Source organism: Cydia splendana, chromosome 21 (assembly GCF_910591565.1).
Source record: "Cydia splendana chromosome 21, ilCydSple1.2, whole genome shotgun sequence".
NCBI classification, from domain to species: Eukaryota; Metazoa; Arthropoda; class Insecta; order Lepidoptera; family Tortricidae; genus Cydia; species Cydia splendana.
The window spans coordinates 9952459-9979357 of record NC_085980.1 but is presented as its reverse complement, the minus strand read 5'-3'; the positions used below and the strand labels follow the sequence as shown (position 1 = coordinate 9979357).

The window sequence follows — 26899 nt, the reverse complement described above, 5'->3', positions numbered from 1 at the left end:
TAAGGTTGAGAGGACACTCTAAAAAACTTGTCAAACCTCCGTGTGCTAGTAACCCTAGAAAACACTTCTTGCCGAATCGTGTGGTAAATGTGTGGAACTCTCTACCAGAAACTGTTGTTAGTGCACCGTCGGTCAACACTTTTAAAAATAGACTGGATACACATTTTAGAACTTTAAAAAGTGCAAAATAAAATACAAGTGCTTCGATATACACGCATCAGCTCTAAGAGCTGCTAGTGTATCAAATAAATAATAATAAAAATAATAAATAATAATATGTATATTATGTATTATGGATCTCGGAAATTTGCTACATGGGGGGTTTTCAGGGGCGATAAATCGATCTAGCTAGGTCTTATCTTTGGGAAAACGCGCATTTTTAAGTTTTTATGTTTTCCGAGCAAAGCTCGGTCTCCCAGATATTATATCCTTATGTGGGACGGCGTTGGCATGATCAGTTTGTTATCATTCGGATTGCGTCTGTGATGATTTACGGCTACGCGGAGACGTCAGTCGGGATGAAAGTCTATTTTTAATTTTAAAGGGCCTCCACTGTATATTGAGCGTTGCATCATGAACCGTCGCCTTAATTCTTGATTTCGAACTGATCTTAATTGATAACAGTATAAATTATTAACAGTTTCTTTTTAAAAAGTAACTGTTATTCTGTGTTCATTGAAGTTGCTTCAAAGGTCAAGGTTGAGATTACAAGGATTGTATACGAAGGATTATATTTTGCAATATAAAGGCCTTCGAATTGTTCTCAGCAAAAGTGTTTTTGGCTTAGAAATAAATAAAAAATGTTGATTATGATTAAGTACTATGATAATTTTAGCACTTATCTTTTCAATCATATACACTTGTATATCTCACATATGTATACCTTTGTAATAAGGTTTACGGATTGTCAGTTAACATTGTGTACGATGTAAATTGCGAAATTAGTACGATATGATTACAAGAAATTACAAGAATATGGGCGTGCTTTCCTGAGTTAACATATGGTACCTAGTCTGTTCTACCTCAAAAGCGTCTTCAGAATTACAAAGAATCAATCAAGCATTTATTTGCAAAAATACAGTAACAAAAGGTGTTATAACTATTCAGGTACAATGTATATTTTGCTTGCAAGCAAACATGCAAATATAATGCCAACTAAGCTTTAAAAAAATTGAAAATAACAAATAATTAGTAAAAGTCAGTCAGTAGTCATAAAACAAGTAAAATAATTAGAAATGATCAGGAGAAAAAAAATACAACTCCCTCTTATCCTAAATATGCTACATTGCTTATTAGTGCAAATCTCGGGATTAGTTGCCAAGCGGACCCCATGCTTCCATTGGGCCGTGGCAGAATGCCGGGATAACGCGAGGAAGAAAATACTACATTGCTTTTTAAACGCTTTATGTTGTATTTGCAGGCCGCTGGTGGCATTGTTAGACGGACGGGACTGCACCGTCGAGATGCCGATACTGAAGGACGTGGCGACGGTCGCGTTTTGCGACGCGCAGTCCACCTCCGAGATACACGAGAAGGTACGTTTCAACACATTTTAACTAACCCCATGACCGCTAAAGATGTCAACTGACGCGCGAGGCTACAGCCCAATACCAACCATCGTGCATTCCAACAAGGTTTACGATGATGCGCCGCACACGATAGGTGTGGCGTCCAAATGGTTAAGTTAGATAGCTAATAGTACACAGAGGGCTAATCGCAAACCACGTTCGACGTGTTGCCTCCTGTCACACTTACGTACGAATTTACAAGTGCGACAGGCAACACGTCGATTGTGGTTCACGGTAGGCCCTCTGGTCCGAGTATGGCACGAGCGAACGAAGCAACTCGGTCTGTGTAGATGTGCCTTGCCCGAGGCATATTGGGTTGCGCTGTGGCCGCGCTTGCGTTTGCCTCAGCCTATTGTCATTGTATTTGCTACGCTGGGACGGTTGAGATGATGTTCCAGTAGGTCAATAAGTATTTTTCAATATACAATTTACCACTTAACTGAGTTGGTTGAATAGATGTTAATATGCTGTTGGTTAAACGTTTACTGGATTGTCGTTGTTTAGCAACCAAATAGATAACATGCCGGCACGAAATGGCTCTATTTGGACACTCAGAAGCGACGAATGGACAAATTTAAAAGGCTTTCATCGTAGTATATCGCCTAGCGACTGGAAGTTGTCCATTCGTCCGCGCTATACAATCGCTTCATCAAAGCTGGCGTGAATGGAATGTGCAAAACGAATGACATCAATCATCGACCATCGTGTGACTGACATCCTGTCATAACAACCAACTAGCATATCGACAATTCGACATACACGTATATACGGTCGTGTGCTCATCCCATTCACATCGGCTGAATCAATCTATAAATTTTGAGATAATTATATGTACAGAGATCTCTCTTAACTAAAAGTGTTTGTCTAAAGTCGTGGATTAAACCCACAATCGAGCCGAAGAGAGCAAAATAATGGTATGTATAAGGTTACTGAAAAATTGGATTAGGTTCATAAACAAACCTAGCCGAAAGGTCAAATGTTTTTTTTTAAACGCCGTCTGCACGTCAGTACTCTAACTTGGTTTCCCGGTTTGCAAATTGTAAATCCCCTTTTTATTGTAGGTGCTGAACGAGGCGGTGGGTGCGCTCATGTGGCACACCATCATCCTCACCAAGGAGGACCTGGAGAAGTTCAAGGCGTTGCGCATCATCGTGCGCATCGGCTCCGGCGTCGACAACATTGATGTCAAGGCGGCGGGGGAACTAGGTAACGTACATGTATTGTAGGTGCTGAACGAGGCGGTGGGTGCGCTCATGTGGCACACTATCATCCTCACCAAGGAGGACCTGGAGAAGTTCAAGGCTCTGCGCATCATCGTGCGCATCGGCTCCGGCGTCGACAACATTGTTGTGAAGGCGGCGGGGGAACTAGGTAACGTACATTTTGTATTATAGGAAAAAATGGAAAAAGTTACGTTTCCGGCAGGACTTGAACCCGCAACCTCCGCAATCCGTGCGTTGGTCTTAACCAATTGAGCTACGAAAGCCTAGCAGGACCTCCCAAATCTTTCATTCCTTTCTTTTTTTCCTTTCATATAAAATTTGGAGGACCGCTCGCAGACGTATCTGCTTGTTAAAAAAATGGACTAGGTAACGTACTTGTTTACTGATATACACTGCTATAACTAGGCACTAGGGTAATACTATTCGTCAGGTATTGAATATTGATAGGGGAAATCTGAAAATTCAAGTTCTAGAAAAGCTGAACTAGATTGTTCAGGTCTAGACCAACGTGCCCTGGGGAGCTCTGTCCAGCAGTGAGCAGACGGATACAGGCTGATGATGATGATGATGCTAGTCTGAAAACTGGAGGTGAGGAAATTCTGTTCTGCTAAGTTCAACACATTTTTGTCTTAGCCTTTACCCCTTTTTGGAATAAAAACGTTTTTTAAGTAAGAAACCAAGAAAATCAACGTCTCGCTGCACCTTCATTGGGATTGGGAACTCTCAAATTCTAGCCTTGATATATAAAAAAAAACATCTCAAATTGTCCGCATAATCTTAACCCTAGACCTAAACGTTTTTCGATGTAATGCATCATATAAAACAGGCTACTTATCAATAATTCAATAACCTTACCCACTTTCTAGCGCCTCGTCTGTCTGACTAGACTAGTAGCTAAATAATTAATGTGGCACAAGTACGCCGCCGACATTGTTGCCGCCTGAATATTGATGACGGATGACCTTTCGACATGTCTGCTCCGAAGCTTCTAACTTATTTTGACTGTCGCGTTCAGACCTATCTATTAGCATATGACTGATTGTGTCTAGTTCATTCATATCTCGGCCGTGGATGTTGTTCGGTCGATAATTCGATGAGGATTTCACTCTTTAGTCAAATATACATTTTTAAAAGATTTCCAATAAGGACGTAAACTACCCGGTTGCGCGCACCTTGAACCTGCGCGTATTTTGCTATACGTTGGCTTCTGCCCGCAACTTCGTCTGCGCAAAATGATGATCATGATGATTGATATAAACTACCACTACCCTATGTCCTTCCCAGGACATCAAACTATCTCCATATCAAATCTCATCTAAATGGGCTCAGCGGTTTAGCCGTGTATAGGTAACAGGCAGACAGAGTTATTTTCGCATTTATAATATTAGTAGAGATTTATCAGTTTATGGACACGTATTTTCCAAACCACTAAATGGATGTTAATTTACGTCGATTTGTCTGAACTGGTAGATTGGCAAGGATCTTAATTTATCACTACCAAAACAGTTACTCTAAATACATACCCGTGCCCGACCCACGATGTATCCTGTGTCATTGAATATTGTCTTCAGTGTCCATCCTATCTTGGCTTAATTTTATTCGTGATTTGAACGTGTGAATTGTTGTTTCCAGGAATAGCAGTATGTAATGTGCCCGGCTACGGTGTGGAGGAGGTGGCCGACACGACGATGTGTCTCATACTTAATTTATATCGGCGGACCTTCTGGCTCGCCATCATGGTGCGGGATGGAAAGAAATTCACAGGTAACACTCTACATTACAAGAGACAACAGGGCAGTGAACCCACGGGGAGTTACAGGAGTTATTAGACTGAGGGTCATCATTGAGCATAGATTGTAAATAGTGATGTAAAGTCTATTTCAATAGAACTTGCTAACTGTGTAAACAAACCGCCATATTGAAATTGTCTCTGAATGATGAATTTACTAGTGATGGCCAAGACTCCTACTTACTACTTTACTAATGTCGAACCATATCGAATAATAAAATACCAAAAGTAAAAAACAAGTAGTTACTTATTTTTAATTTGTTTAATCACGATCAGAAGACAAATTAGTACCTAAGAATGATGTATTGATGTATTTTATAACCGTGGCCGTAGGTACAGAGCGTGGGTTGGGTAGTGTGTAGCGGGTTTATAGACGGTCAAGCAAATCTTGTCAGTAAAAAAAGGCGCGAAATTCAAATTTTCTATGGGACGATATCCCTTCGCGCCTACATTTTTCAAATTTGCCGCCTTTTTCTACTGACAAGATCTGCTTGACCAAGTATATATCACAAACTTTAGTCACAACACTACCCATCATAGACAATTGTAGAATTTAAAAGAAACAAAACCGTCATTCCAACAGGTCCTAATAACCTAACTTATGAACCCATTTTAAACTTTTAATTAAATATCCAAGATACAGTTATATGTTTGTGTATTTTACGGAACGGACCGTTTCTATAGTGTATATGTGTATGGTTTCAATGGTATTTGATGAGGTGGTGTGAAAATTCAAAGAGAAACAGTGATAAAACAAAGTTGAGTTGTTTGTTTACATAGTTAGCAAGTTCTATTGAAATAGACTTTACCGACTATTGATTTGGCCGACTAGCCGACTAATCGGCGCTCGAATGGCCGATTAGTCGGCCGACTAGTCGGCCAGTCGGCCGGATCATTAGTTTCGTATAAGTTCAGGTGAAAAACAATAGTTTTGCTCCTTTGGTTGCGCTATTCATCATAATTTAGCTTGGCTAAAAGGTGTTCTCTACAGGTTCAAATACCTATCACAAGAATCCTCGTTCAATTTCTGTCTTTAGTTCTTTCCTGAGCAGACCGTCAGTACCAATAGCTTGTAGGAGGTATTTCCAAGGCTCTATTTCCCGTACGTAGTCGCCAGTTAAGAACCTATCCCCTGTGGTCAGCGTCTTTACGAGCAACGTGCCCTAACTAAGTTTCTAAATTTTGCAATAACATTAATAGTTCCTCATGGCTCAACCATTAAAAAAAAAAACAAAAAATGAATAATAAAAAAAAAATAACTATCGAACTTGCACATGAAATTACACGAGAATCAGTTGAGATCGATCTGTAGAGGAAAACACCAGGTCACCAACATACGATAACGATCAAACGGTCAATTATATGAACAAAAGTTTTCGTATGCACCCTGAATACTCGTAGGTATTTTAGTAAAATAAACATAAAACATGTGGTAAATATGGACCGCTGATTTCTTTTTTTTCTGTTTTTTCTTTCACTAATAAAGTGCCGACTAATCGGCCATTTTTGCCGACTAGTCGCCGACTAATCGCTGACTACAAATGTGGCCGCATAGTCGGCTTTCCCGACTAGTCGGCGACTAGTCGGTACATCCCTAATAGCAGGAGATCTAAGGTCCACCACCTTGCATTTTGGAGACAAAGCAAACCGCTTGGAACAGGTGTTCCTGGGGGTGATCTGAGCTGATTAAGCCCGGTTGCCAAGAGGTTCCCCCCAGCAGGTGGGCAGGGGTGGGGGGGTAAAAGTGCCTCCGGCGCGCCTCACTCTAAGCTTTATATCTGCATACATCTCGCGACTATATCAAGTTTGGTGTCTTTTTCTTAGCCCCTCAGCAACAGCCACCATGCCCTGCTGACTGGGGCTGGTCCAAACAACATGGAGCCCATATGGACAAGCCTACCTGCGGCGGCTGCTGCTTGTTTAGAGCTTATTCGTTGCCGCTGCAAAACAAAATGCGCAGGGAGGTGCAACTGCATTAAAAAAAAACCTAAAATGCACAGTCTCATGGGCATGTAATGGCAATTACGAACAATATATATCTTATTTTAACCCGCATTTTTTGTCAAACATCTCCTATGTTAATTTTATCACATTTATAATACTTAACTCTATTAGCGAAAGTTTTCCCAACATCTTTATTTATATATGTATATATATCACGTCCAGAAGTAATTTATTAATGTAATCTATCACCAGAAGAATAACAACTTATCAGAAATCATCTAAACATACTTAAAAATCCTAAACGTTGCATACCACTCTTACAATGCAGGTACGCCGCGCGACACAAAACATTTTTTTTAACAGAGTTATGAAAAAAAATGTTTGACATGTTTACTATTCTGTATAGTAGGAGAACTGGGCTATTCACATGTTTTTTTTTTCTAGAGCAAATCCTCATAGTATACATTTTGTTGAGGATTTTCGAAAAAAAAATCAAAAGATTTTTTTTGAATTTTGAATTTTTCGAATTTTTTGTATGGGTGAGTGAAAATTTAGTCACAGAAATGAATTCTTCATCCTCGAATTATACGAAAATGACACCAAACTTGATATAGTTGCGAGATGTATGCAGATATAAAGCTTAGAGTGAGGCGCGCCGGAGGCACTTTTACCCCCCCTCCCCTGCCCACCTACTGGGGGGAACCTCTTGGCAACCGGGCTTAATCAGCTCAGGTCACCCCCAGGAACACCTGTTCCAAGCGGTTTGCTTTGTCTCCAAAATGCAAGGTCCCCTTAGAAAACGGGACCTTAGATCCCCTGCTATAATTGTAAAACAAGTTGTGATGAGTTGAGGACTGGAATTTAAGACAATCAATGTAAGCCATCAATATACAGAGAAATCAGAGGATGTCCTCATCTTGGCTAGACAACCTGGGCTTGATTTTTAGATTCCGCACAGGGTGGGCAGATCTTACAGCATATTTTCAGTTCAATAAAACCCCTTTAGCCCCAGATGAATTTGATATCAATCCATAATTTCGACCTTGCGCTGATGTGTAGTACCGGGAACTAGTGTTTTGCGGCATGCCCTCAAAGTGAACGCGTTTGTTGGTAAAGTGACGCTTATAGTAGCTATTGTTTACTTAAATCTGTAAAATATACGAAGTCTATTTTAGACCCTTTTTTTTAGTCCGGACAGCACATTCTTCTTGGGCTTCGTACGTCTTCCACTAGGATAGCCCTGCAGGCGTGCACACTGCACGCGTTTTTCCCTGAAGTTCGGTGGACGCGATATTGACTCCCACTGATATGATTTCGCACACGCGATTTTATACAAAATGTATGAAAAGTCAAAAACTCTTGGAACTTAGAGGATTCTGACATTGTCTATAGCTGGACCTCGAGGGGTTGAGGTGCAGGCAATAATGTTTTGTTGTTTCCTAGGTCCGGAGCAAGTCCGCGAAGCGGCAGCGGGCTGCGCGCGCATCCGCGGCGACACGCTGGGCATCGTGGGCCTCGGCCGTATCGGCTCCGCCGTGGCGCTGCGGGCCAAAGCCTTCGGTTTCAACGTCATCTTCTACGACCCCTACCTGCCCGACGGTATCGAGAAGTCGCTCGGCCTCACCAGGGTCTACACGCTGCAGGTTGGTATATTAGAGTTCGTCTAAGCTGACTCAGCATATTTCATGGTGGATTGTTTACAATGCACGGCAAGCCGACTCTGTGCAGCGTTAACTTGGACTGACTAGAGTAGAGTTAGACCAAAAGTCTGCAACGATTTTGATAGCTCATGCAGTGCAAGTGTCATTTATACTTCATGATTTCATAGAAGTTTGACATTTAAAATAACACTTGCACTACGTTTGCTATCAAAATCGTTGCAGATTTCTCTTGGTTCAACTCTAGTCATACCCGATCATGACAGGATCGTGACGAATGCAAGTGATCACCCGAAATATGGAATCTCGGAGACTTAAGAACCTTAATAGCTAATAGTCTTTAAGCGATGTCTTCACCGCTTACGTAAAGAGATAGGCCCGAGTTTAACGGCGCTCGTAGGTGGTCATTTGATGTTGTGATTAACCATAATAAGATGTAATTGATGATTGATGGAATAATTTTTGATTTCAGGACCTCCTATTCCAGAGTGACTGTGTGTCACTTCACTGCAGCTTAAACGAACACAACCATCACCTTATCAACGAGTTCACTATCAAACAGATGCGTCCAGGTATGTTCTTCCTATCTACTTAGCTAGGGCTAGAGCTTAAAGTTAGGTTTAATCGCTCTTGTGCTTAGTTTTCGTTTTACGGCAGATCATCGAGAAGGATTGTAAATTAAATTGAACTTGTGCGAATTACGAAAAAAAGAAACATTTGAATGAAAGAAAACTTTGAATCCGATGCCCATCTCACAATCTCTATACAAACCCACTAACTGTCATACAAAATTCGTAACGGATTGTTGTCTTTTCAACTATGAGGGGGAGTTTGCGGTCTGGCGGGATTGCGTTGTGTCGCGTTGTTTCGTCGCAGCGTTGACTATGTGAATTTAACATAATATATATATTTTATGGTATGCCACATTAATACGTCGCCGCCACGCGACACAAACGTAGCACAACGTATTAATAAGGCCTGGCCCTCTCTCGACGCGTCGCCTTCTACGCTACCTCGGCGTGACATGAGATGCTTTTTACGGTGCTAGTTTTAGGATTCCTTCCCCGCAGTCATTTTGATGTCGTCGTCCCAACGCATCTGGGGTCTACTTTGGGGACGCTCCTCCCCCCATTGTCGCCACTCGAGCGAAGTGAAGATCTGGGCCTAACTGTATGGTGCTGTGTTGCAGGGGCGTTCCTGGTGAACACGGCCCGCGGCGGGCTGGTGGACGACGAGGGGCTGGCGGCCGCGCTGAAGCAGGGCCGCATCCGCGCCGCCGCGCTCGACGTGCACGAGAACGAGCCCTTCAACGTGTTCCAGGGCCCGCTCAAGGACGCGCCCAACGTGCTCTGCACGCCCCACGCCGCCTTCTACTCCGACGCCAGCGCGCAGGTAACCTAACCCTGATACTTACTCGAGAGCTGAGCGTCGTACACGGTGACGCTGACTGGCGGTACATTTGTTTTAACTGGCAAATTTGGTTTTGGCTGGCTGGTTAGTATGCAAATTCAGTGGGGCCTCGAGCGGCGATTTATGTCGAGGTGCGCGCTACTCAAGTCTTTTTGACGCTCTTATTGCGCTGAGGCTAATGAAGCTATCAGTTGATAAATATAGCAATTTCACTATCATTATTAACATTAGGAAAACACCAAATTCAGTATTCCTAGTTGAAATAAATGTAAGCAACTTTAGAGATTGTCATTTGAATGTCTTGTATCGCAGGAGCTCCGCGAGATGGCGGCGTCGGAGATCCGGCGCGCGATCGTGGGCCGCATCCCGGACTGCCTGCGCAACTGCGTCAACAAGGACTACTTCCTGCCCGGCGCGCCGCCCCAGCTGCCGCCGCCGCAGCCGCCGCTGCAGCAGCCGCAGCCGCAGCCGCCGCCCAGCACCTACAGCGAAGGTACATATACACACACGGCATTTTGCATATTGCGACTGCAAACGGTTGTATCTCCAGAAACCAAGAAAATTATTACCAAATATTGTTGTAACCCCGAAAACCTCGAAAACGATTACCAATGATTTTGTCCTGGAAAACCTCGAAAACTACTGGCACCGATATTTTTTCCTCAAACCTCTGCAACGGCTGCGAATAATATCCAACATGATATGTCCGTTTCTAGGTATGAACGGCGGGTACTACGGGTCGGGCGCGGCGCAGGCGGCGCACTCCACCACGGCCGTGCACGACGCGCCGGCGCTGCCGCCGCAGCCCGCGCCGCCGCCGCAGCCCAGCCAGCCGCCCATCAGCCTGGTCAGTGCTGTAAGCTCTCCCCTAGCCTCCCCCCCCCCCCCACACACGCACTCCACCACGGCCGTGCACGACGCGCCGGCGCTGCCGCCGCAGCCCGCGCCGCCGCCGCAGCCCAGCCAGCCGCCCATCAGCCTGGTCAGTGCTGTAAGCTCTCCCCTAGCCTCCCCCCCCCCCCCCACACACACGCACTCCACCACGGCCGTGCACGACGCGCCGGCGCTGCCGCCGCAGCCCGCGCCGCCGCCGCAGCCCAGCCAGCCGCCCATCCGCCTGGTCCGTGCTGTAAGCTCTCCCCTAGCCTCCCCCCCCCCCCCCACACACACGCACTCCACCACGGCCGTGCACGACGCGCCGGCGCTGCCGCCGCAGCCCGCGCCGCCGCCGCAGCCCAGCCAGCCGCCCATCAGCCTGGTCAGTGCTGTAAGCTCTCCCCTAGCCTCCCCCCCCCCCCCCACACACACGCACTCCACCACGGCCGTGCACGACGCGCCGGCGCTGCCGCCGCAGCCCGCGCCGCCGCCGCAGCCCAGCCAGCCGCCCATCAGCCTGGTCAGTGCTGTAAGCTCTCCCCTAGCCTCCCCCCCCCCCCCCACACACACGCACTCCACCACGGCCGTGCACGACGCGCCGGCGCTGCCGCCGCAGCCCGCGCCGCCGCCGCAGCCCAGCCAGCCGCCCATCAGCCTGGTCAGTGCTGTAAGCTCTCCCCTAGCCTCCCCCCCCCCCCCCACACACACGCACTCCACCACGGCCGTGCACGACGCGCCGGCGCTGCCGCCGCAGCCCGCGCCGCCGCCGCAGCCCAGCCAGCCGCCCATCAGCCTGGTCAGTGCTGTAAGCTCTCCCCTAGCCTCCCCCCCCCCCCACACACGCACTCCACCACGGCCGTGCACGACGCGCCGGCGCTGCCGCCGCAGCCCGCGCCGCCGCCGCAGCCCAGCCAGCCGCCCATCAGCCTGGTCAGTGCTGTAAGCTCTCCCCTAGCCTCCCCCCCCCCACACACGCACTCCACCACGGCCGTGCACGACGCGCCGGCGCTGCCGCCGCAGCCGGCGCCGCCGCCGCAGCCCAGCCAGCCGCCCATCAGCCTGGTCAGTGCTGTAAGCTCTCCCCTAGCCTCCCCCCCCCCACACACGCACTCCACCACGGCCGTGCACGACGCGCCGGCGCTGCCGCCGCAGCCGGCGCCGCCGCCGCAGCCCAGCCAGCCGCCCATCAGCCTGGTCAGTGCTGTAAGCCTTGTCCACACTCTGCCCCAGCTAAACGAGACCGTGCGTCTGGCGTCTAATAAACTGTACTAGTGATCCAGTAGTGGCGGGTTCGAGTCCCACCCGAGACTGAATGTTCCCTCTTTCAATTTATTTCTAAGCTTAATAGCATCGTTCGCAGACGTTTCTGCTTGCAAAATTAATTTAGTGTTGTAAACTGTTACAACCTTACAACACGTCAGATTTCTCGAATAAGTTTCTCCCTCAATATATTCCTTTGTTTCGCCTCTACATTTTAACATTGAAACTTTCACTTTTGTTTGACGTAAATATAATATTAATATATTAGTTGAATGCTACATTGTGACTACACCCACTACCACTTAGTTGATAATAGGTTGTTTATGAACACAAATATTAATGAATATATGTTTGTCCGCAGCCAATGAACGCGTCGGACCCGGCGAACCACTCGCTGAACAAGGAGAGCTCGGACGTACACTAGTGTGCAGCTAGTACTGCTACCGTACTGTAGTACTGTACTAGTGCACTATCGTACTGCCGTACTACTGGCCGCGCACGAACATACAAACAATAGTTTTATCCGCGCCGCCGCCGTCTGCCGCGCCGGACTAACCTACTACCCGCTAAAGTGAAGTGAATGTTGCGTGATTTAAGGTTTACTTTTTATATATTTGGAACTTCCTTTAGTATAATTCGGCTAAACAAATGTAGCTTAATAAAGTGATAAAATCGTTTACGCAATAAATACCGACGGACGAAAGTACACTATGATTTGTTGTGTGTGATCGTACTATCCGAGTACACAAGTTAGTCTATTCGATGTGAATTAAGAGATTTATATTTCTAATTTTAAGGGGAATCTGTATGAGAAACGTATGTGTGCCTGCGGGCGGTTTGTTAGTGGCGTGTGTCGGTGCGATCGTCCGTCGCGGTCGCGGTCGCAACAGTCGCGACAGTCGCACGGCAGTCGCAGACGGCAGTCGCACGCGGCTAGCCGCAGCATTTCACCGCATTTGACCCGACACGACCCGGTCCGACTCGCATGCATTCGAACTGTTATTTTTAAGTATCGACAGATGGACTGTAGAATTCTATCATCACACTTTGTAAACAGGAGGTCTTCATTTTTTTATTTTGAAATGTACAAAATCATGCTTTCATTTGATATTTTTTTCTAAATAGCGTTTAAGTGAACAGTTTGTACATGAGAGCACGTTAAACATAGACCGTTGGCGGCGCCCGCCTCGGGCCGCCGTGTGACCGAAAATTGGTATTTAAAATTAGTATTTACTTACATTTTAGTTTAATGACAAAAACAATGTGTATATTTTATGAGAAAGTGAAAAGTTCTTAAATAAAACTATTGTTTTCGGATTAATAAATATGGAGTTTTATTTCTTTTCAATATTGATCCCGATTTGTTTCAATTTCAATATGGCGATGTTACAGAATTTCAACTACATTCTTGATTATTATTACTTACAATAAAATAACAATATAAATGGCTGTAAATGAGCTCAACTGTTATTACATATCATATTCATCACACTTTCTCGTCATGCAAAATTAACCAATACATAAAATAAATGATCAGTCTTATCGATTGTTCCTGTATGCTGACTGGTATCTATCTACCCGTCAAACCGGAATGGGCGCGAATGGTTTTATATTTTATTATTGTAATTTATATAAATTCATTGTTAAATTGCATTTACATATTTACTGAAAAATGTGATGAAATCGATATGACACTAATTAACAAATGCATTATGTACTAATCATTACATTTAAACAACCTGTACCACACATTTCAAAGTACATTTTTTATAAATTATATTTAATACTTTTCATGGCCAAGTTATTGGGACATTATGCGATAAGTACACAATGCGACATCTACGCTTTCACAACTGAATTATTTTCAATCATTTAGGTCAATAAAAAATATGTACATATATTGGTTATATGCACGACATTTGTCGCCTGACCCTTTGAGGTCTGATTCAATGACGGTCAAGCCACATTCTGAGATATGAGCCACATTCTGAGAATTATGCCCTGTGACTGATGTATCTTCCATCTTCAGTTCTTCAGGAATAAAATGGGTAACTTCAATGATTATTCCAACTTAGATTTAAATTAAAATCGTACAATTTTAATGAAATAAAAAATTGGCACAGGCTTAAATTCGAAAAATACGAACAATAAGTATAGTTACGGGTCACCTAGAATTAAAAACTACAGTTCAGCAAGTATAGGTCCCTAACTACTAAAAATTACTCGGAAATTTCATCTAAATGTCATGAGACTCCGTCTAAAGTTCCAAAGAACGCGATTCATGTATTTGATATATCTTAAGACATCAAAATAAAGGTTAAACTTCCCCTATCAGTTAGCTGAGCACGGCAGACTCGCGGGTAGGCGGGGTGGGGACTCGCAGCCGCCTGGCTTCGTCCGCGTCGAGCGCTCGTTTCATCTCGTAATACTTCTGTTTGAAGGATAACAGTTCGTCTGTGACGCGCTTGATCTCTAGGCGTTGGTCGGAGACTTGCTGCTCGCGCATGTTTAGCTCTGGAGAAAAGAAAATTGTTTATTCCTATTTGTCCCCGTGACCGCCGCCATACACGAGGTGGGGACAGATTATCAATTCCCATCTGTGCCCGGAGACAGATGGGAATACACCAGGAAAATGATGTTAGAGTTTGATCCGACCAAGCTCTGCACAGACTGCAGTGGTAGAGTTTATAAGTAGCAACATGAACAGGCCAATTCCTATGAAACTATGACCGATTCCTAGAAAACTCGACTCAACACATCTTATACAAACAATACATCTTTGCTATTCGTAGCATTCGTACCTATTATTTTCGTAAGGCCCACCATAAAAAAAAAACATATTTTTTATTTGAATCTCGATGTAATGAATTGGAATAAATTTAGTTTGTAAAAAAAAAATTATCAATAATATTCTAGGTACTTTATTTGATTTATGAAAGGTTCCAATTAGACTGAAACGGAGTCTCGGATCATCTGATTGATAGAGTCGAAATGTGGTAGACCACTTTCTTGGCTGACCATACATTTATGATGTTCATAATGCCATGTTGGTACTCGGTAACTACGATGCTAATAATATTTGACTAAAACAGTAGGTAAACTGTAAAGACTATTAGCGTATGCCTAAGATTCAGAGTAACAGGAAATCTTGAACCATGACGAATAGGTTGTAACGATTGACGTCAAACACTTGGCTGTCGAAAAAACCAGATACTTTCAGATTTTTTGCTCACGTCTAGAAATAGTCTTAATAGGTATAGATAATACAGGGTAAATGGCAAAGGGGCCGCCAAGGAAAGTATTAAACTAAGAGATACGGAAAACTGGATCCATGATGAAAAGAAAATGCCCATCTAGTATCCCAAAATGATATCTTTATCACCATCAGTATGGCTTATAATGGGTGAAAATGCCTTAGCGTTAGGGTTTTTTATATTCATACCTATACTATACTTATTTTAGTTATTATTTTAATTAGCCCTCTCGCGCATGAGAGGAGGCCTGTGCCCAGCAGTGGGACGTATATAGGCTGAAATGATGATGATGATTTTAATTAGGCAACTCCGTGGCTTCTAAATATAAAATAGGGTCTTAGTACATAGGAGTAGTGTAGTTTTTTTTTCAGACCAACCGCATGACTCCTAAGAACAAATTGAATAAAAATTACCTTATTACTTAAATATAACAATAAATAAATAGGATAGGTACTCAATTTCTTAAAATTATGATGTTGATTAACCTCTCGTGTGCCGTGATTATCTTTTTCTAATATTTTCCTCGTACGTGGATCCGCGCTCGCCATCCGAGGGCTTAACTAGCTCACTCTCTCCTCTCATATGGAATGTATCACTCTGTATAAAACTTTGTTCATTGTGTTGAGAAAATTAAATAGTTTGGCAACTAGGTTTTGGGGATTACCTCAAGTGCGTGTATAAAATTCTAAATTATGGATAATGAGTCATCTGTATTCATAGCGACTAATCTAAATTAATACATGACTAAACCAAAATTTGGCACGTTGGACTTACCTATCTAGTATGTAACTAACCCAATTTTAGATTTCTCTATGTATATAAGTACCTAAGTTAATTTTAATGACCTAAACAATAACTTACACAGTACCTGGTCAAAGTAGCACTGCTCATTTCATGATAGAGTTATTCGATTTTCCCCACTTTGTTCCTACATCGAAATGTTTTCTCTCTAAGTACGGGCCTTACGGGCCTTACGGGCAATACGAATGGAGCCAGTACAGCGGTGTCACGCACACGAATTCGAGCCAACCATCCAGTCTAACGCCACAACTCGATTGGTTGATGAGTTCGCATCACGTGCGCGATTGGTCGCAAGTGGCAACTAGTTGCGTTAGATTAGACTGCACGATTGGCTCGAATTCGTGAATGACACCGCTGAACTAGCACCATTCTTAGTGCTCGTATGGCCTTGTCCTTATCGTCGGTGCGAATAAAAAAATCGCTATGTGTTTTTTTTACATTGCTTTGATTTTGGCATATTTGAATTCCTTTTTCAAGTTCCCGTCGACCCACATAAATATTTTTGTTATATCTTTATTAGTTTTGAAAATAACAATTCCGCTATGTGAACACAGAACAACATTTGTACAAAAAAAATAGAACAGAAACAAAAAAAATTGCTATGTGATTTTTTAGAACATAACAAAATTAAATGCCTTGTTTTCCGTCGAGGGTGATGGCGATAATGTTGCACATGGCGATTTATTGTAGAATGGATTACCCGACATAGACCCTAAAATCGCTATGTATCATCTCGTACTATGTTACTTTGGCAACAAATCGCTATGTGTACAAACTTAACACATGACGATTTTAAATGAACCAAATTTAAGTCGCTATGTAGCAAGATTTTGGTTAAAATAATATATTGTAAAAAATTACGATAAAAACTGTTTATACTGTGATTTTTACATGACACTCATGAAGAAATCATGAGTGTCATGTAAAAATCATTGATCTATTAGAAAAAAAATACAGGTGCAACAAATATAGATGGTCAAGCAAATCTTGTCAGTAGAAAAAGGCGCGAAATTCAAATTTTCTATGAGACAATCAATATCCCTTTGCGCCTACATTTTTCAAATTTGCCGCCTTTTTCTACTGACAAGATCTGCTTGACCAGCTATATATTACAAACAGGAAAATAAACAGTTTTGTCTCCTGAAAAGTAGCTTAAAAATACATGGCGATTTTTTTATTCGCACCGACGTTATGGCTCCTCTACACGATGGGCCAACGCTGGCCACTCCAAGGGACGCATTTATGCGTTAGAGGGAGCAAGTGATATTGCTATCTCATTCTACCGCATAGCTGCGTCCCTTGGAGTGGCCGCGTTGGCCCATCGTGTAGAGGAGCCTTTAGATATATGTTAATGAAATGATTTACCCGCTATCAAACACTTCATTTTTGAAGTCCGCTGCGCCAGGGCGCGTTGCGTCGCGTTCAGAGTTTGCTGAAAATTTTGGTAACATGTAAAGATTGTAAAGGGTTATACACACACACACAGACACACACACACACACACACACACACACACACACACACACACACACACACACACAAACAAAGATTTTCTCTTCTGATCCCGAAAGCACAGTCTATAAAATAATGGCGAGGGGTGGGTCGCGCGCATCCGAGCTGCTATTGTTGGCTTAGGCACGACCTGTCACTAACGAATCGATAAAGCCTCCGAGCCTGCGAATATCAGTTATTAAGTTTAGTAGAGTGTACCTAAAGCCTGAAGAAAAATTGTCAGCAAATGACGGCTCGGCGCAACCTACTCTAGCCGTTAACCTTTTGGACGCCAATGACCGATATATATATCCGCACCGTAGGTCCAACGACAAAGACCGATTAATCCGTCACAGACCACAGAGCAACAAATGAACACAGACCTACGTGCATATGCATAAAGTTCAATTACAGTTTCGACATTTCGGTGACGTGGCGTCCGAGTCCGAGTGACAGCTTTTGTGTTTGACACGGCGTCGAAAAGTTTAAATTAAAATAGATGGCGCTGTACATGTATGTAATATCTGCATCTCATGACTCACCTGTATCTCAGGGCTGGGCTGTAGCGCAAGCATGTCTTTCACCGCCGTGTATAGATTCTTCGTCTCTTTCAGCTCCCTGTCCTTCAGTACTAGCATCTCGCTCTGCGCCAGGACTTTCCTGGAAGAACAATGTTACAGCTATGATCGATTAAAATACAAATCCTTCAAGTGATTTAAATATATAGCTATAAATAAATAGCTATATAATAATCACTATCACTACACTTTATGAAACAAAGTCCCCTGCCGCGTCTGTCTATCTGAATGTTCGCGATAAACTCGGAAGCTACTGATGGGATTTTCATGCGGTTTTCACCTATCAATAAATAAGTAACTATCAAATGATATTTCGTACATAGGTAGATAAGTTCCGAAAAACTCATTGGTACGAGCCGGGGTTTGAACCCGCGACCTTCGGATTAAAAGTTGCACACTTACCGCTAGGCCACCAGCGCTCGTATATCTAAGTACCTACCATTAATAAATTGATTCACTTATTTTGATTTATTTCTTATTCTAACTGACCCAAGTGGACGACACTTAGAATTATTTTGCCCTTAACCTTAGGTTCGAGGCTAAAATTATTCTTCTCGTACCATAAAATTTATTGTACATTGTTCCTATATGCTATAATTATAAAACAATAAGCAGATGACCAGTGGCCAATCTAGTACAATAGATGATCTCAGATCTAGGCCGTTGCAATCAATCTAAGCATCAGGGCTTCCATAGTTCATGGAACTTACTTACTCACTTAATTAGCGTAGATTTAAACAACAGTGTTAACCTACCTTTAGATTCTAAAGTCAGTAGTCTAAAGACCAATTTTGCTAATCACTTCAGTGAAACTAAGTCCGTTTTGGTGTTTAAAGTGTGGTATATTTTTTCAGTCCTCGATCGCACGGGTCTAGCACGATGTCGGGGCACGAACGCGAAGATCGTTAATGACTTATCGTGATTGATTACAATTAGCGAAACTCTTTGTAGGATAATTGGATTACAGACTTTGTTTGCATTGGTTTCACGGGCTTGTGAATAAAGTATTGGGGCCAACCAGTTGAACTTGGGTATGGGTAGGTCCTAATCTTAAGATTCGTAACAAGCGTAAGGGATAAGGGAGAATTGCAAAAAAAAATGTACGGACTTAAGGACCTGTATTTCACTTTATAGTCTGCTAACTGATTTCATTGTGTTACGACAATTAGCGGTTTATATTTAAGTTATTTGCATGAAAGTACGTAAGCGTATGCTATAATGTTATGTGTATATGAATTACATACCATACAATTTACATAGTTCATTTTCGTAACACAATGTAATAAATTAACTTACGTCTAATTACAGGTCTTTAACTGCGTACAATTATTTGCAAACCCGTAAGTAGTATAACGTTGAAGAGGGTAGTTTAACCTATCCGAAGGTCTCCAAACTACGGTAGGATCCGGTCCGCGACTCCATAATTTTGACTCACGATAACGAACCAAGAGGGTCTATTGTACCTATTTACTTCTGTCTGCACGACAGGCGCAGTAACGTTATGGATGATGCTTTTAAATCAACAAGCCTATATGGATGTGTAAAATTTTCCATGTAAAAGACCGTATATCAAGGCCTGTTCACTTCCTAAGAAAGTTATGTCCCCAAATAATTGCGCATGTGTGCGCCTTAATCTTCTATGTGTGCGTTGGCCTACGGGAAAAAGTTGCGAGTAATAAAAATAAAAACATTTTTCTACAGCAACATTGCTCCCAACTCTGATTTAAATTATCACGAATTTTATACAATATTAATCATAAAACGTGACTTAAAACGCTTAAAACTTAATTACATGCGATTAAGTTTTATAATGAATATTTGTTTCCAACTGTCTTTATCAATGTTCATAAAATATATGGAGGGTAGGTACCCCACGAGGGTCTACCCACCATAATAAAAAATATATTTGTCAATGACTCTGCCCAACTGCTGTGGTTAAAGTTCATAACGAAAATTTTATTTATTAACTCTTTAAATAATACATACAACGTGTACCGCTACGTACCACTTAAGACTGTAAGTCTGTACCTACATGGATTACAGCAATGCACATAGAAAATGTGCTAAATGCGGAGCAACGGCTGTTGAAGCAGCCAGAGTGAAATTTACAACTTTAGTGGGTCCAGAAGGAACCGAGTCATAACGCATCTGGAAAGCGTATTAATTAACCGTGAAGAAATGTATGAATACAAGTTGGAAATCTGTGTAAAATGCCGTATGTAAAGTGTATCTGTGTGTAAAGTGTAATAGGTAGGCATGCCTAATGTTATTTGTATAAAAGGTACTGAAAACTTTGTGAATGCGCTTTATTAATGTCTATTTTTTTATTAAGTTGCCAGTTGCCAGTTTTCAGTGTATATTTTTATATGTAAAACATTTTTTAATAAATAATATATATAATGTTATAAACATAAACATGCCTTTTATTTAAATCAATTGATAATACCACAAACAAGGGGTAATATTTGCATCTTGCATATATTTCGTGATATGAAGATAACAAATATGTTTATCAACAGAATTACTACCTACCAATACCCGCCAGGCTAAACCGGTTGTCAACTTTAGTTCCATTGGTACACAAAGACGGCGCCACTAGTATAAACGTATAAACGGTTGGGGACATTTTTTTGTATGGAGTTACCGTTCTTCTCCTAGTGAGTATTATATTCTTTGCCGTATATGACGTTGCTAAATATAATTTAATTAATCCATTAACATTAATTTGCGTATCTAATTAAACTACCATGGCAAAAACTCGACCTTAACGATGGCTGTTGGCTACAAAGTCTACCAACCGGAGACTGTTGAGCACCGTGACGGGTCAAGGCCCGGTCGTTCGCAGGCGTCGGACGGGCTAATGATTCGCCATTTTAATTGTCTTTGGCACTAAGACAATGTAGGATCACTAAGAGCCGGTTGTAACACAACTTCTGAAACCGTGATTGCGTTCTGTAAAATTGTAGGTATTGTATGGGAAGGCAAAACTTCCGTCTCAGTCGAAAATGGTTGGTATAAACCCTAAAGGGTTCCTAGGCTATACATACCTTGAACAGCTACAAAACATCCAGCAGTGAACGTTCACTAAGTACGAGTATAAAGCCTCATCACCTCCAGTGCACGCACAGAAGGCGTTTGCGTTTGTAAAGATTAACTTAGCTGTGTGGCGCGTAGCTTTTGCGCGAGGCAGACGCTCTCCATGGGTACACCCCGTATCTTCCTTCAGCGCCATACGTTTTATAGCCGTCTCTAGAGCCTCCTCCATTACACTCGTCGTCGTTGATCACACTCGTCAAGGTTCGCGCTCCAGGTTTGAATTATAAGATTCGAAACTATCGTGTGCGGTGCGTTATTGAGAACCTTTCGGAATGCACGAATGGTTGATATTGGGCTGTAGTCACGTTCATCAGTCAACGCCGTTGGCGGTGAAAACGTTAACGACTATTGGTAGACGTAAGGACTAACTTCTGTGTGACGCGTAGTTTCTGCGTGAGGCGGACGCTCTCAGGATCAGTGCCCTGGAGTTTTCTCCAGCGGTGGACGTTCTGTGGAGTTTCTAGAGCCTCCTCTAACGCCCGTACACGTAGACGTTCACGGCCTAGCTCGCGCTCCAGGTTGAATACCTACGCAACAGGAAATATAGGTGGTCAAATTATGTTAATCTTTGCTTTAACACGATTTTATTACTAAGGGAGTAATTTTAGCTAGTCTAGACTATTCGTTTTGCTGGGCATTTTCCGCAAATCGACATCCACTGTGCCTATTTTGCGTGAAACGGGGTAGCCCTACTGTAACCACCCCAGCTCCTCCACGAAACCTAGCAAACTCTTCAGGTTGCTAACTGCCTCCTTCAGTGTGCACGGATCCCTAGGTATTTGCTCCTGTATACTTCTTTACCTGTTTACAGTTTAGGAGAATATGTTTTGTTGTTTCCTCTTCTTCCATGCACGCTCTGCACATGGGGCTGTCAGTTTTACCCATATTATGTAGGTGTTTGTTTAGTGTAGTGTAGTGTAGACTAGACTATTTTGAACACTGCAACTTTTGCTTTTGATTCTAAACCATGCGGTAAGAACCATGTAGGTAGGCATCATATGTGCTGAAGCAGGTTGCCAAGCGCTGACGTTTCATTACTGTGCGGACTGCATCTTTGTCTTTTGTCTTAATTTAGTAGGTATAATTTGTATTTAATGCCGATGGCAGGGTCGAGTGGAGAAAACGAGGGGAGGCATTTGCTCAGCAGTGGGACACCGAAGTAGGCTAATAAAAAAAATGTATATGGCACAAGTGAAATGTACCTCGAGTCGTAGGTCGGTCATGTTTTCTATCCCCTTCGACAGCAGGTTTTTCTCTTTCCTGAGTCGGATGATCTCCAGCCGCAGCAACCTTATGTCCTCGACTCGCGACTCGTATTGCCGTTCTCCTAAAAGCGTAAAGGAAATGGTTTACGATTATATCCGGGCTTCTTCGTAACTCTTAGTTGAGGAAGGTCAGCAGGAAAAAAATCAGACGTGATGTCTACGATATCAGGGAAGTCTATAATAATATCTACTGAGTCCAGAAGGTCGAAGGGAACAAAACAGAGACACAAAGGGCATTAAAACGTACCTCGGTGCAGCGTGACCTCAAGGATGCGTATCTTCTCGTACAGCAGGGCGATCTCATCGTTCCGACGGACCAGTTGGGCGCCGACCACGTCTCGCTCGTTCATCAGCCCCTCCAGCTCCTTGGTCAGCTTGGCGCGGGCTGTGTCGCCTTCCTGCGTTATGTACATTTAGTTATTATTACTTCATATAGAGAAGCCATGCCAAACAACGATTGTCGCAATCGTAACCTGTAGAGCAGGTGAGCGGGACTTCAATCATGCGACCAAAATGTCGTTAGCGCCGTGAAATTCATGGCGATGTTTAGGTCGCGAGATTCACGCTCCGCTTCCATTAGTTCGTTGTCGGTTGTCGGCCGTCAATTGATCGTCTCTTATTTAAGTTGTTGTTGTGATTTATAGGTAGCTACCGGCCAAAAATACACCCAAAACCACGTCCAGCCAAAACACACACAAGGGTTTTGGCTGTATGCAAATTATGTGCATCTATTCCAGCGTTCTTTAACTTTTAGCAAAAGACGACATCAGAACCTAAATCGGTAGAAGACAATACAATACAATACAAATATACTCTTTACTTTTACCTCAATAAAAAAAACCATACAAAAAAACAGAAACACACGCAGAGGTAAACAACAGGCGGTCTTACCTACCTCTTGCTCTTCCTGTCTTAGAAGACCTACCTGAATAATCCTATTCAGCCGCGCTTCCTCCTGCCGCAACGCCGCAATATCCGCCCTGGCGTCCGCGAGCTTCGTCAGGCCCGCCTGTATCTCCATCCTGAGTGACTCCACCTTCTTGTTGCATTTGCTAAGCGCGCCTTCGCATGACTTCAGACCGGTCTCCTTGCCTGTGACGTCTTCTTTTAACTGCTCGATTTGGTATGCTAGCATCTAGACAGAAGATAATGTAGAGATGACGGCAGAATGGAACAGATAACCGGCAGTGAGCCTAAGATGGCAGTTGTGGCACTTGTGACGGAGAGGCAAATTTTAGAACGGACACGCCAGATATATTAATCGCCACAGCAAGGAACTTATCAACTTATGCACTGCTGTCAGTAGAGTTTATTATTGAAAGCTGAAGGTGGTATCAGGTGAGGTGTTTATTTATTTATTTATTTAAACTTTATTGCACAAAGTATATACAAAAATGTACAAATGGCGGACTTAATGCCAAATGGCATTCTCTACCAGTCAACCATAGGGCCAAACAGACATCTACAATTGGTGCAGAGAGAGAAATATACCTATTCAGTGAATATGAAAAAAGCAAACTATACATATAAACTACATAAATAAATAAAATATATATAAACTACTACATATTTATACAATACATACTATAAATATAATAATGATGGATATTATTCGAACTCTTGTTTTAGCAAATGCTTATGCAACAACCGCTTAAAAGAAAACTTACTTGGAGCTTGTCTAATATTTAGAGGGAGTGAATTCCAAAGACGACTAGCCTGGACGGCGAAAGAATTAGTCATAAAACCAGTACGGTGAGAAGGTATGGTCAGTTTGAGAACGCGGGAGGTACGCAGCTCACATCCTGGACGAGGAGTATCGAAGACGAATTTACTTTTGAGATATCCAGGAGCAGAAGGCTCAAACAGGATCGAAAATAGGATACAAAGGATCCGAAAGGACCTACGACGACGGATGGAGAGCCAGTTGAGCTGCCGGCGGTAAAAGGAGACATGATCGTATTTACGAAGTCCAAATATAAATCTAATACAGTTATTGAGTAGACGGTCTAGTTTATTGAGTGATTCCTGAGTGGCATTAGTAGTACACACATCCCCGTAATCAATTATTGGTAACACTAAGGACTGCACTAACATTTTTTTCGTGCTTACAGGCAGAAAGTTTTTAAATTTATATAGAGTTCTAAGTGTACCTGTGACCTTCCGACTTGTCTCCGAGAGCTGACCAGACCAGGAAAGGTTGGAATCTAAAACTAATCCGAGATTCTTAACCCGACTGCTCACCGGAATTACAGTATCCTCAAAAAGGATCGGAGCAACAGGTACTGTACTCAACCTAGACATTTGCCACTGGCTACCTAAAATTATGGCTTGGCATTTAGCTGGATTTACACAAATGCCAAAGCTAGCAGACCACTCGGCGATGTCATCCAAGTCAGCATTTATTGATGAGATAGCCGTGTTTATATCTTCCACGTCAACTTGCGCGTACAGCTGAAGATCGTCTGCGTACAAATGGTAAGAGCATCGAATCTTGGCGGTAATAAGATTAATAAAAATTGAAAAGAGAAAAGGAGAGAGAATACCGCCTTGAGGTACTCCAGTACTCAGTTCAGACCAATCAGATAACGAGCGGCTGGCACGGACTGCCTGGGCTCTATCGGAAAGATATGAAAAGAACCACTTTGTGGCATCTGAAGAAACCCGCAAATGAGTAAGAGTAGCCAAAAGTAGGTCATGGTCTACCGCATTAAAGGCGTTGGAGAAATCTATCAGCACCAACACCGTAACTTTGGAAGATTCCATACCGAGTCTTATGTCCTCTGTAACTTTAAGTAGAGCGGTGGTGGTGCTGTGTCCAGACCGGAAACCAGACTGCAGCGGTGAAAGGAGACTGTTGCTATGAACAAAGTGTGAGATCTGTTTGTGGGCCGCGGCCTCCAGTATTTTGGACAGAAACGGGAGAATAGATATGGGACGAAAGTGGCTAAGTGAGCTCGGATTATTAATTTTGGGGAGTGGGATGACAAACGCCTTACGCCAGCATGATGGGAAAACGCCAGTGAGTAGAGAAGTATTGACTATGTGAGCAATAACTGGCAAGACGCTGTCCAGAATGTGAATAATCATAAGACGACTGACATTATCATGGCCAACGGCCTTAGATTTAATTGATACTATTATTTTGCGGATTTCTTCAATGGCGACAGGAGAAAAAGTAAAAGGAACGATATCTGGAGAAGTAAAAGAGGCAATGAGAGATAAAGTTTTGAATTTGATTAATGGATTGAGAGTTGATGTTTTAGAAAAATGCGAATTTAACTGGTTTAATGTAAAAGAAGAAGAATCTATATCAGGTTTACCTTTACCAATGCCAAGCGATCTCAAAAAATTCCAGGTGTCAGCAAGGGATGAGTTCAAGACATTTTCGTGGATATGCCGACGCTTTGCTGCCCGAGGTGTTCAAATACTTCCTGTTTTAACTTACTTCTATGAATATGTATATATGTATTTAAGTCCCGGGGAAGGATACCTGATAGTTTTTATCAAGGAAATCATCATTCTACGCAACTTACTCGCAGTTTCTGCTTGAGATCTTGAACCTCATCGAGCGCGTCGGTGTAGTTTTTATGCAGCACGTTCCTCTCGGCCCGTGTGGTGTCTAAATAGGAGATTGACAGTCATCAGCAACAGTTAAGCAGACATTATATGCCGAATAGTCCACTACGAAATATAATTTCGATTTTGATATATTTACCAGTTGTTTTTCGTATAGCCAGGCAAATTAGGTAAACAAAAACTTACCTAGCGCGACGCTCAGTTTGTGCGAGTTGATCTGTTCCTCGCGTAATGCCTTCTGTAGATCCATAATATCGGCCGTACGAAGGCGAACTTCCTCTACAAAATACATTTTTTAAATTATTTGTTCTTCGCTAGAAAATAAATTCTCTATGTATATTTATTTGTTTACACTGACCTGTTGTCTCATCAATTTTTTCGTTCAATGCAATCGCCTCCTCCAGCATTCTAAAAGTAGAAAAAATTTACAAACAAAGATCCCTGTTCTTCAATAACTTAAGTATAAAGGGATTTCCAAAATGAACCTACAGGTTAGCACAGGATTCATTTACAGGATTTGTTTGAATTGGTCTACAAAAATGTGTGGATAGGGTATTTATCATTATATCAATAACATTTAAGGTATTTATGTATGTATACTAGGATCACTAGGCGGTCCACCTGATAAAGTCCGCAGGTTGAGTGACGCTAAATTGAATAAGCTACAGTATATGTATGTTGTGTGATTATATGACTACTCTATTCTATAATTTTTGTCTTCCACTAGATTCCATCTCACCTATCCTTGTCCTTCTCCATCTGTCGGATGACGAGCCGCTGCCGGTTCACCTGCGCGTTGCTCTGATCCACCTCCGTTTCCAGCTGCTTACAGCGGCTGTCCATCAGATTTAAGGCTTGCAGGTTCTCGACGGCTTCGTCTGAAACCAAACAAACCTTAATAAGAAATTCGATACGTAATAGCTAGACGACGAAAGTAGGTATTACAGCAAAGGGTCTTCTTTGAATAGACATGAGGAGAGGTGATTGACATAACTCAGGGAGTTCTGTTCCGCAGTAGATGTGGTTCGGATGGAATGCTGATGACAAGCTAAACTCAATAAATTATCTTATTACACGATCACAGATACTTACCTAACAACTATTTAATTT

At 42.8% G+C, this 26899-nt stretch overlaps 2 protein-coding genes across 6 annotated transcripts in view; one reads left to right on the top strand and one right to left on the bottom strand.

Annotated features, from left to right (window-relative positions):
* LOC134801032 (C-terminal-binding protein) overlaps positions 1 to 13053 on the top strand; it is a 135963-nt gene extending 122910 nt beyond the window's left edge. For 4 of the 5 annotated variants that reach the window (XM_063773538.1, XM_063773535.1, XM_063773537.1 and 1 more), the window contains 9 exons: positions 1421 to 1535; positions 2630 to 2774; positions 4424 to 4555; positions 7968 to 8167; positions 8655 to 8754; positions 9372 to 9574; positions 9905 to 10085; positions 10309 to 10439; positions 12090 to 13053. In XM_063773538.1, the coding sequence (XP_063629608.1) occupies positions 1421 to 1535; positions 2630 to 2774; positions 4424 to 4555; positions 7968 to 8167; positions 8655 to 8754; positions 9372 to 9574; positions 9905 to 10085; positions 10309 to 10439; positions 12090 to 12152 (1270 nt within the window). In that variant the 3' untranslated portion in view covers positions 12153 to 13053. The other variant, XM_063773539.1, reaches the window with a different exon arrangement.
* Positions 13054 to 13387: 334 nt separating this feature from the next.
* Positions 13388 to 26899, bottom strand: part of LOC134801014 (cilia- and flagella-associated protein 58-like) — a 38267-nt gene continuing 24755 nt past the window's right edge. The window contains exons 10-20 of the mRNA XM_063773514.1: positions 26529 to 26667; positions 26148 to 26197; positions 25976 to 26068; positions 25747 to 25832; positions 23139 to 23348; positions 22461 to 22611; positions 22151 to 22275; positions 21318 to 21475; positions 17817 to 17934; positions 17149 to 17215; positions 13388 to 14242 (exon numbers count right to left, since the gene is read on the bottom strand). Coding sequence (XP_063629584.1) covers positions 14064 to 14242; positions 17149 to 17215; positions 17817 to 17934; positions 21318 to 21475; positions 22151 to 22275; positions 22461 to 22611; positions 23139 to 23348; positions 25747 to 25832; positions 25976 to 26068; positions 26148 to 26197; positions 26529 to 26667 — 1376 coding nt within the window. The 3' untranslated portion in view covers positions 13388 to 14063. The remainder of the gene's footprint in view (positions 14243 to 17148; positions 17216 to 17816; positions 17935 to 21317; positions 21476 to 22150; positions 22276 to 22460; positions 22612 to 23138; positions 23349 to 25746; positions 25833 to 25975; positions 26069 to 26147; positions 26198 to 26528; positions 26668 to 26899) is intronic.